At 35.0% G+C, this 12,039-nt stretch overlaps 1 protein-coding gene across 5 annotated transcripts in view; it reads right to left on the bottom strand.

Moving 5' to 3' along the window:
- SBF2 (SET binding factor 2) overlaps positions 1-12,039 on the bottom strand; it is a 469,751-nt gene that overhangs the window by 211,527 nt on the left and 246,185 nt on the right. For all 5 annotated transcript variants that reach the window (XM_060303511.1, XM_030831355.2, XM_060303512.1 and 2 more), the window contains exons 7-8: positions 6,521-6,653; positions 5,153-5,261 (exon numbers count right to left, since the gene is read on the bottom strand). In XM_060303511.1, coding sequence (XP_060159494.1) covers positions 5,153-5,261; positions 6,521-6,653 — 242 coding nt within the window. The remainder of the gene's footprint in view (positions 1-5,152; positions 5,262-6,520; positions 6,654-12,039) is intronic.

The following is a 12,039-nucleotide window of genomic DNA, read 5'->3' as shown; positions in this document are numbered from 1 at the left end:
CTGGCGGCAGACACCAAAAACAACGGGAACTACAAACCTGCAGCCTGCAAAAAGGAGACCCCAAACACAGTAAGATAAGCAAAATGAGAAGACAGAAAAACACACAGCAGATGAAGGAGCAAGGTAAAAACCCACCAGACCAAACAAATGAAGAGGAAATAGGCAGTCTACCTGAAAAAGAATTCAGAGTAATGATAGTAAAGATGATCCAAAATCTTGGAAATAGAACGGAGAAAATACAAGAAGCGTTTAACAAGGACCTAAAGGAACTAAAGAGCAAAAATGATGAACAACACAATAAATGAAATCAAAAATTCTCTAGAAGGAATCAATAACAGAATAACTGAGGCAGAAGAATGGATAAGTGACCTGGAAGATAAAACAGTGGAAATGACTACCACAGAGCAGAATAAAGAAAAAAGAACAAAAAGAATTGAGGACAGCCTCAGAGACCTCTGGGACAACATTAAATGCACCAACGTTCAAATTACAGGGGTGCCAGAAGAATCAAGTCCAGGAAGCATAGAGAATGCTATACAGGATAAATCCAAGGAGAAACACGCCAAGACACATATTAATCAAACTATCAAAAGTTAGATGTAAAGAAAAAATATTAAAAGCAGCAATGGAAAAACAACAAATAACATACAAGGGAATCCCCATAAGGTTTAACAGCTGATCTTTCAGGAGAAACTCTGCAAGCCAGAAGGGAGTGGCAGGACATATTTAAAGTGATGAAAGGGAAAAACCTACAACCAAGATTACTCTACCCAGCAAGGATCTCATTCAGATTTGACAGAGAAATTCAAACCTTTACAGACAAGCAAAAGCTAAGAGAATTCAGCACCACCAAACCAGCTTTACACCAAATGCTAAAGGAACTTCTCTAGGCAGGAAACACAAGAGAAAGAAAAGACCTACAATAACAAACCCAAAACAATTAAGAAAATGGTAATAGGAACATACATATCGATAATTACTTAAATGTGAATGGATTAAAAGCTCCAACCAAGAGACACAGATTGGCTGAATAGATACAAAAACAAGACCCATATATATGCTGTCTACAAGAGACCCATTTCAGACCTAGGGACACATACAGACTGAAAGTGAGGGGATGGAAAAAGATATTCCATGCAAATGGAAATCAAAAGAAAGCTGGAATAGCAATTCTCATATCAGACAAAATAGACTTTAAAATAAAGACTATTACAAGAGGCAGAGAAGGACACTACATAATGATCAAGGGATCAAACTAAGAAGAAGATACTACAATTGTAAATATTTATGCACCCAAAATAGGAGCACCTCAATACATAAGGCAAATGTTAACAGCCATAAAAGGGGAAATTGACAGTAACACAATCATAGTAGGGGACTTTAACACCCCACTTTCACCAAAGGACAGATTATCCAAAATGAAAATAAATAAAGAAACACAAGCTTTAAATGATACATTAAACAAGATGGACTTAAATGATATTTATAGGACATTCCATCCAGAAACAACAGAATACACTTTCTTCTCAAGTGCTCACGGAACATTCTCCAGGATAGATCATATATTGGGTCACAAATCAAACCTTGGTAAATTTAAGAAAACTGAAAACGTATCAAATATCATTTCTGACAACAACGCTATGAGACAAGATATCAATTACAGGAAAAAAACTGTAAAAAAACCATACACATGGAGGCTAAACAATACACTACTAAATAACCAAGAGATCACTGAAGAAATCAAAGAGGAAATCAAAAAATATCTAGAAACAAATGACAATGAAAACACGACGACCGAAAACCTATGTGATGAAGCAAAAGCAGATCTAAGAAGGGAGTTTATAGCAATACAATCCTACCTCAAGAAACAAGAAAAATTTCAAATAAACAACCTAACTTTACACCTAAAGCAATTACAGAAAGAAGAACAAACAAAACCCAAAGTTAGCAGAAGGAAAGAAATCATACAGATCAGATCAGAAATAAATGAAAAAGAAGTGAAGAAAACAAGAGCAAAGATCAATATAACTAAAAGCTGTTTCTTTGAGAAGATAAACAAAATTGATAAACCACTAGCCAGACTCATCAAGAAAAAAGGAAGACTCAAATCAACAGAACTAGAAATGAAAAAGGAGAAGTAACAACTGACACTGCAGAAATACAGAGGATCATGAGAGATTACTATAAGCAATTATATGCCAATAAAATGGACAACCTGGAAGAAATGGACAAATTCTTAGAAATGCACAATCTTTCTAAGCTCAACCAGGAAGAAATAGAAAACATAAACAGACCAATCACAAGCACTGAAATTGAGACTGTGATTAAAAATTTTCCAACAAACAGAAGCCCAGGACCAGATGGCTTCACAGGCGAATTCTATCAAACATTTAGAGAAGAGTTAACACCTATCCTTCTCAAACTCTTCCAAAATATAGCAGAGGCAGGAACACTCCCAAACTCATTCTATAGGGCCACCGTCACCCTGATACCACAACCAGACAAAGATGTCACAAAGAAAGAAAACGACAGGCCAATATCACTGATGAACATAGATGGAAAAATCCTCAACAAAATACTAGCAAACAGAATCCAAAAGCACGTTAAAAGGATCATACACGATCATCAAGTGGGGTTTATCCCAGGAATGCAAGGATTCTTCAATATACGCAAATCAATCAATGTGATAAACCAAATTAACAAATTGAAGGAGAAAAACCATATGATCATCTCAATAGATGCAGAAAAAGTTTCTGACAAAATTCAACACTCATTTTATGATAAAATCCCACCAGAAAGTAGGCACAGAGGGAACTTACCTCAACATAATAAAGGCCATATATGACAAATCCACAGCCAACATCATTCTCAATGGTGAAAAACTGAAACCACTTCCTCTAAGATGAGGAACAAAACAAGGTTGTCCACTCTCACCACTACTATTCAACGTAGTTTTGGAAGTTTTAGCCACAGCAATCAGAGAAGTAAAAGAAATAAAAGGAATCCAAATTGGAAAAGAAAAAGTAAAGCTCTCACTGTTTGCAGATGACATGATACTATACATAGAGAATCCTAAAGAAGCCACCAGAAAACTACTAGAGCTAATCAATGAATTTGGTAAAGTAGCAGGATACAAAATTAATGCACAGAAATCTCTGGCATTCCTATACACTAATGATGAAAAATCTGAAAGAGAAATTAAGGAAACACTCCCATTTACCACCACAACAAAAAGAATAAAATACCTAGGAATAAACCTACCTAAGGAGACAAAAGACCTGTATGCAGAAAACTATAAGACACTGATGAAAGAAATTAAGATGATAGCAACAGATGGAGAGATATATCATGTTCTTGGAGTGGAAGCATCAACATTGTGAAAATGACTATACTACCCAAAGCAATCTACAGATTCAATGCAATCCCTGTCTAACAACCAATGGCATTTTTCACAGAGCTAGAATAAAAAATTTCACAATTTGTATACAAACACAAAAGACCCCAAATACCCAAAGCAATCTTGAGGAAGAAAAACAGAGCTGGAGGAATCAGACTCCCTGACTTCAGACTACACTACAAAGCTACAGTAATCAAGATAGTATGGTGCTGGCACAAAACCAGAAATATAGATCAATGGAACAGGATAGAAAGCCCAGAGATAAACCCAGGCACATATGGTCACTTTATCTTTGATAAAGGAGGCAAGATATACAATGCAGAAAAGACAGCCTCTTCAATAAGTGGTGCTGGGAAAACTGGACAGGTACATGTAAAAGTATGAGATAAGAACACTCCCTAATACCATACACAAAAATAAACTCAAAATGGATTAAAGACCTAAACGTAAGACCAGACACTATCAAACTCTTAGAGGAAACTATAAGGAGAACACTCTATGACATAAATCACAGCAAGATCCTTTTTGACACACCTCCTAGAGAAATGGAAATAAAAACAAATGGGACCTAATGAAACTTAAAAGCTTTTGCACAGCAAAGGAAACCATAAACAAGACGAAAAGACAACCCTCAGAATGGGAGAAAATATTTGCAAATGAAGCAACTGACAAAGGATTAATCTCCAAAATTTACAAGCAGCTCAAAATCAAAAAAACAAGGAACCCAATCCGAAACTGGGCAGAAGACGTAAACAGACATTTCCCCAAAGAAAATATACAGATTGCCAACAAACACATGAAAGAATGCTCAACATCACTAATCATTAGAGAAATGCAAATCAAAACTACAATGAGGTATGACCTCACACCAGTCAGAATGGCCATCATCAAAAAATCTACAAACAGTATATTGTGGAGAGGGTGTGAAGAAAAGGGAACCCTCTTGCACTGCTGGTGGGAATGCAAATTGATACAGCCACTATGGAGAACAGTATGGAGGTTCCTTATAAAACTAAAAACAGAACTACCATATGACCCAGCAATCCCACTCCTGGGCATATACTCTGAGAAAACCATAATTCAAAAAGAGTCATGTACCACAGTGTTCATTGCAGCTCTATTTAAAATAGCCAGGACATGGAAGCAACCTAAGTGTCCAATGATAGATGAATGCATAAAGCAGATGTGGCACATATATACAATGGAATACTACTCAGCCATAAAAAGAAACGAAATTGAGTTATTGGTAGTGAGGTGAATGGGTCTAGAGTCTGTCATACAGAATGAAGTAAGTCAGAAAGAGAAAAACAAATGCCGTATGCTAACACATATATATGGAATCTAAAAAATAAATAAATAAATAATGGTTCTGAAGAACCTAGGGCCAGGACAGAAATAAAGATGCAGACGTAGAGAATGGTTGTGAGGACGTGGGGAGGGGGAAGCGTAAGCTGGGACAAAGTGAGAGAATATGGGCATATATATACTACCAAACGTAAAATACACAGCTAGTTGGAAGCAGCTGCATAGCACAGGGAGATCACCTCGGTGCTTTTTGACAACCTAGAGGGGTGGGATAGGGAGGGTGGGAGGGAGACGCAAGAGGGAGGAGACATGGGGATATATGTATATGTATAGCTGATTCACTTTGCTATAAAGCAGAAACTAACACACCACTGTGTTAGTATAATGCAATTATACTCCAATAAAGATGTTAAAAAATAAAATAAAATAAAAATAAAGATGAATACTTACAAGCTCATGAACATCAGTTTTAAAGACAGAATGTACTCCAATAATGAAAGGCGTTGGGGAACTCAGAACTTCCAGTAGCTGAGCCGGGAGAATAGGAATATAAGGATAACTGGAAATAATAAAAACATACATGAGATATATTTGTTCTTCGGTAATATAACATACCTTTCTTTCATTTTTATGCTGTGTGAATTTTAGATTACCTATGTTTAGAAATTATCAATAATATTCGCCGGGTTGTTAATATTAAATTCTTGGGGAAAAAATGTTTTAAAAAATCTTCATGTGAAAGATATGATCCAATATAACAAGATATAAAGTAAACAAGGGCAGCTTCCTTATCCCTTATCCCTAGGCAAGCAGTCTCTTTAGGTTGTTCAAACTTGCTTGAAATAATTTTTCCGTACACAGCAATCTGACATCAGGTGGTAATACTGACTCCCTGATCGGTCCGCTCCCTCAATATTGGTGATGGTTTATTTGTCTATATAAAACAATCATTCAAATTCCATTTTCTATACTTGATTTTTGTATTTAATAAGAATGGCAAGGTACAAAAGCAAAGGTTTAGAATGCTCTATTATCCAGGAGTTAAGAAAAGCTCATAGGTTAAAAAAATTTTTTAATAAAATCTGTAGACTGTCTAAATTTTTTCTAGTTTGTATAAACTTAAGTTTCCTAGATATTGTGATTATCAAATTGATAAAAAAGAGTATTAAAATAAAATATTCTACTTACAGCACTCTAAGTCATCACTTGTTTAGGTTGTTTTATTTTTTACTTTTTATTATGAAAAATTAACTTCCCTCTCCCCCCCGAAAATAGAGAAAAAAGGAAAATAAAGCCCCATGTATCTAATTCAGTTTCGACAATCACCAATGCATGGCCACATACATATTTCTACCCATTTTTGTTCTCTTCCCTACCATATTGTTTGGAGCAAATCCCAGACATATCATTTATACATACTTTAGTATATATCTGAAAAAGATAAGGGCTCTTTAAAAAATAAAACCATAATACACTATAACCCCTCAAATTAATAATAATTCCTTAACAGTAAATAGTCAGACAGTACTATCTTAAGATTTTTACCTCCTACTATATTCAAAGGGAATTAAATGTTGCTGACAATACTATTCAAATTAATTATTTTTTCATGAAATAAATCACCACTCAATAATAGACAACTTGGAAAAGTTCCAAATTCCAGGCTAATTCCTATCAGAATCATGACTCCTACAACAATGTAACTTTGTAACATATGCCCTTGTCATTCAAAACTGTCGTGCTATGATGTTTTGACTGATCATCGATAAGTAATGCATGATTTGGGAATAAATAAAGATACCAAATAAAAACTCTCACCTATATTTAAGAGGAAACATTAATGATTCCAGGGCTCTACAAGCATCACTAAGTCTCTGGAAACTTGCAGAATGGAAGAGAACCTTATTTTCTGTGAGGACTGCACAGAAGAGGCTGAGGACATTCTGAATTCCTGAAAACACAAAGAGCAAATGATTACCAAATGCATTTAATTTTACATGTGCTGCCAACGAAGACTTAGAATGACATGGAATGAAAAAGCCAATATTTTAAAAATCTCTGAAGAAAAATATTTGGTTAAACTATAAATTCCATAGAGCCTAAGGGTATTTCTTTCCCAAACTTTCAGTTTTGTTTGTCTAATCAGTGTAACACTCATTGAATATATTAGTTGTTTGGAAATACACTATTACCTTCTTTTCAACGTAATCTCCAAGGTCTGTACTTAAATTTCTGTTTTAGATCCTTGGCATTGTTCTAATAACATTTTTCCCTTTTAAAGTCCATTTGTCTGATGTTAACATAACCATACCAGTTTTGTTATTGAAATTTTCCTGGTATATCTTTTTTCCACCTTTTTACATCAACCTTTCTCTACTCCTTGGAAATAGCACATTGCTGACAACTTTAAAAATCCCCACTAAAATCAACAAGAAGAAAGCAACGTAAGAGAATAATATGAATTTACAATTTACAAAAGAGGAAATCAAAATGATAAACATGAAAAGAAGCTCCAAAACTTCTAATAATCAGAAAAATTCAACCTAATAAATTCATGAGGTATGATATTAAACCTACTACAATATCCAAAATCAAAGCCTGACAATTCTAAGTTTTTATGAGGATGGCAGGGAAAGGAACTATCATACATACTGCTGTGAGGAATATAAAGAAACTTAAGATGCATATACCCTACCATCTAGTTATTACAGTAATTTTAGTAATTCCATTATTAGTTATTTATCACAGAAACTCTCTCACATGTACCCAAGAAGATAAGGTACAAAAAGGTATGTTGTAGAAGTATTTAAACAATGAAAAAAGTGGGCACATCCTAAATGTAAGAATGAAGAATAAATTATAGTAAAATCATACTATAAATTAAACTTCCTCTGACTGAAGATGGCAAATGTTGACTGAAACAAAAAACTAAAGTTTTATTATTCAAAATTTATAAAATGAAAAGCAATTATACTCCAATAAAGATTTTTTTAAAAAACCACCAAATTTATAAAATGAAATAATTATTAAAGAAATTTAAATACAATTTTCAAGTGATACGGCTTTTGGGGGTAGGTCTGTAACATTTATACTTGTAAATTTAAGATAGATTAAAACATCACTAAGACTTTTGGGATACCTTTACAGCAGTGAAAATACGAGAGCTAGTGCTACATATATCAACATGAATAACTCTCCCAAATATAATATCGAGTGAGGAAAGTAAGGTAAAAAGTGATGCTATAGAATGACAGCATTTATATATTGTTTAAAACCATACAAAATGCTACTATATATTGTTCCGGTATATACAAACATACAGTCAAAATATAAAGATATATCTGGGACTAAAAAATACCAAATTTGGGATAGTATATAACTCTGGGATGAGAAGGCATACGCAGGAAGTTTCAACGATATCTATGATGCTACAGTTGTTAAACTGGATCATAGATACATTAAACATTTTTTTTGCGGGGGGGGGAATAATTTAAAGCTTACAGAAAAGTTGTAAGAATAGTGCACAGAGCACCCATCTACCCTTCACAATGATTCACCTAATGTTAAAATTTTGCTCCATTTGCTTTAACATTTGTACTTATGTACTAGCATGCCCTGACTCTTTCTACAAACACACACACATTTTTCTGAGCCATGTGAATGTACACATCACGACATTTACCCCTAAATACTTCAGTGTGTTTTTTGTAAGAATAAAGATAATGTCTTCCTAACCACAGTATGGTTATCATCCTCAGTAAATTAAACATGTTGCAATACTTGAAGTCTAATCTTACATTTGTATTCCAATTTTGTCCACTGACTCAATGTTATTCTTTGGAGCTTTCCCCCTACCATCAGCATTCATTCTAAGCTCAATATTCCATTTAGCTGTCATGTTTCTTTATTCTCATTCAATATGGAGCATTTCCACAACCTTAAATTTTTCTTTTACTGAGATAAAATTCACATATCATAAAATTAACCATTTCAAAGAGAACGATTTATTCATTTGCTCACTAAACTATCTTGCATCCTAGGAGTAAATCCTACTCAATCATGGTCTATGATCCTTTAACATGTTGTTGAATTTGGTTTGCCAGTATTTTGTTGAGGATTTTTTCATCTAAGTTCATCAGGGATGTTGGCTTCTAGTTTCCTTTTCTTGTAGTGTCCAAGTCTGGCTTTGGTATCAGGGTGGTAATGCTGGTCTTTTAAAATGAGTTTGGAAGTGTTCCCACTTCCATTTTTTAGAAGAGTTTTTAATGGACAGGTATTAATTCTTCTTTAAATTTTTGGTTGGATTCACCAGTGAAGCCATGTGGTCCTGGACTTTTCTTTTGGGAATGTTTTTGATTACTGATTCAATCTCCTTAGTAATTGTTCTGTTCAGATTTTCTATTTATTATTTCGTTTTGGTAGGTTGTATGTTTCTAGGAATTTATTCATTCTTCTAGTTTACCTAACTGTTGGTATTTTCACAGTACTCACTTATGATCCCTAGTGTTTCTGTGGTACCAGTTGTCATGTCCCCTCTTTCATACCTGATTTTACTTATTTGAGTATTTTCTCTTTTTTTTCTAAGTCTAGCTAAAGGTTTGTCAATTCTACTTATCTTTTTTAAGAAACAGCTGTTAGTTTCATTGATCTTTTCTACTGTCTTTTTTTTTTTTTTTGCGCTACGCGGGCCTCTCACTGCTGTGGCCTCTCCCATCGCGGAGCACAGGCTCCGGACGCGCAGGCTCAGCGGCCATGGCTCACAGGTCCAGCCGCTCTGTGGCATGTGGGATCTTCCCGGACCAGGGCACGAACCCGTGTCCCCTGCATTGGCAGGCGGACCCTCAACCACTGCGCCACCAGGGAAGCCCTCTACTGTCTTTTTATTCTCTATTTCATTTATTTTTTGCTCTGATCTTTGTTATCTCCTTCCTTCTACTAACGTCAGGCTTCATTTGTTCTTTTTCTAATTCCCTGGAATGTAAAGTTAGGAGATTTGAGATCTTTCTTTTTTCTTAATGTAGATATTTATCACCGTAAACTTCCCTCTTAGATCTGTGTTTGCTGCATCCCGTAAGTTTTGGTGTTTGCTTTTCCATTTTCGTTTGTCTCATGATATTTTTGATGTTTTCACTGACCCACTGGTTGTTCAGGAGCATGTTGTTTCATCTCTATACATTTGTGAATTTACAAGTTTTCTTCTTGACACTGATTTCTAGTTTCACACCATCCTGGTTGAAAAACACACTTGATATGATTTTAATCTTCATAAATTTATTAAGACTTGTTTTGTAGCCTAATATATAATTCATCCTGGAGAATGTTCAATGTGTGCTTGAGAAGAATGTGTATGTATATTTTGTTGCTGTTGGATGGAAGGTTTTGTATATGTCTGTTAGGTCCATCTGCTATAACATGTTGTTTAAGTCCTTACTATTTGCCTTATTGATTTTCTGTTTGGATGATTTATCCATTGTTGAATGTGGGGTACTGAAGTCTTCTACTATTATTGTATTGCTGTCAACTTTTCCCTTCAGATCTGTTAATATTTGCTTTATATATTTAAGTACTCTGATGTTGGGTGCATAAATATTTACAGTTGTTATAACCTCTTGATGAACTGACTATTTTATCATTATATAATGACTTTGTCTCTTATTACAGTTTTTGGCTTAAAGTCTATTCTGTCTGATATCAATGTAGCTACCTGTGCTTTTCTTTGGCTTTTATTTGCATGAGATATATTTTTATATAGCTTCACCTTCAGTATATATATACCATGAAAGCTGAAGTGAGTCTTTTTTCTTTTAGGCTCTGGTGAGGACAGCAGTCAGCACCTAGCTCTGTGTTAATTAGAAGCTGTACCCTGTAAAGTATGCAGTCAAACACCTTTTATTTTTTTTATTTTATTTTATTTTTTTTTTTTTAAACATCTTTATTGGAGCATAATTGCTTTACAATGGTATGTTAGTTTCAGCTTCACAACAAAATGAATCAGTTATATATATACATATGTTCCCATATCTCTTCCCGCTTGCGTCACCCTCCCTCCCACCCTCCCTATCCCACCCCTCCAGGCGGTCACACAGCACCGAGCTGATCTCCCTGTGCTATGCGGCTGCTTCCCACTAGCTATCTACCTTACGTTTGGTAGTGTATACATGTCCATGCCTCTTTATTGCTTTGTCACCGTTTACCCTTCCCCCTCCCCATAGCCTCAAGTCCATTCTCTAGTAAGTCTGTGTCTTTATTCCTGTTTCACCCCTAGGTTTTTCATGACATTTTTTTTTTCTTAAAATCCATATATATGTGTTAGCATACGGGTCTCTTGTAGACAGCAAATATATGGGTCTTGTTTTTGTATCCATTCAGCCAATCTGTGTCTTTTGGTGGGAGCATTTAGTCCATTTACATTTAAGGTAATTATCGATATGTGTGTTCCCATTCCCATTTTCTTAATTGTTTTGGGTTTGTTATTGTAGGTCTTTTCCTTCTTTTGTGTTTCTTGCCTAGAGAAGTTCCTTTAGCAGTTGTTGTAGAGCTGGTTTGGTGGTGCTGAACTCTCTCAGCTTTTGCTTGTCTCTAAAGGTTTTAATTTCTCCATCAAATCTGAATGAGATCCTTGCTGGGTAGAGTAATCTTGGTTGCAGGTTTTTCTCCTTCAACACTTTCAATATGTCCTGCCACTCCCTTCTGGCTTGCAGAGTTTCTGCTGAAAGATCAGCTGTTAACCTTATGGGGATTCCCTTGTGTGTTATTTGTTGTTTTTCCCTTGCTGCTTTTAATATGTTTTCTTTGTATTTAATTTTTGACAGTTTGATTAATATGTGTCTTGGCGTATTTCTCCTTGGATTTATCCTGTATGGGACTCTCTGTGCTTCCTGGACTTGATTAACTATTTCCTTTCCCATATTAGGGAAGTTTTCAACTATAATCTCTTCAAATATTTTCTCAGTCCCTTTCTTTTTCTCTTCTTCTTCTGGAACCCCTATAATTCGAATGTTGGTACGTTTAATGTTGTCCCAGAGGTCTCTGAGACTGTCCTCAGTTCTTTTCATTCTTTTTTCTTTATTCTGCTCTGCAGTAGTTATTTGCACTATTTTATCTTCCAGGTCACTTATCCGTTCTTCTGCCTCAGTTATTCTGCTATTGATCCCATCTAGAGTACTTTTAATTTCATTTATTGTGTTGTTCATCGTTGCTTGTTTCATCTTTAGTTCTTCTAGGTCCTTGTTAACTGATTCTTGCATTTTGTCCATTCTATTGTCCATTCTATCTCCAAGATTTCGGATCAACCTTACTATCATTATTTTGAATTCTTTTTCAGGTAGACTGCCTAT

Source organism: Globicephala melas, chromosome 8 (assembly GCF_963455315.2).
Source record: "Globicephala melas chromosome 8, mGloMel1.2, whole genome shotgun sequence".
NCBI classification, from domain to species: Eukaryota; Metazoa; Chordata; class Mammalia; order Artiodactyla; family Delphinidae; genus Globicephala; species Globicephala melas.
This window is presented reverse-complemented; position numbering and strand designations above follow the sequence as displayed.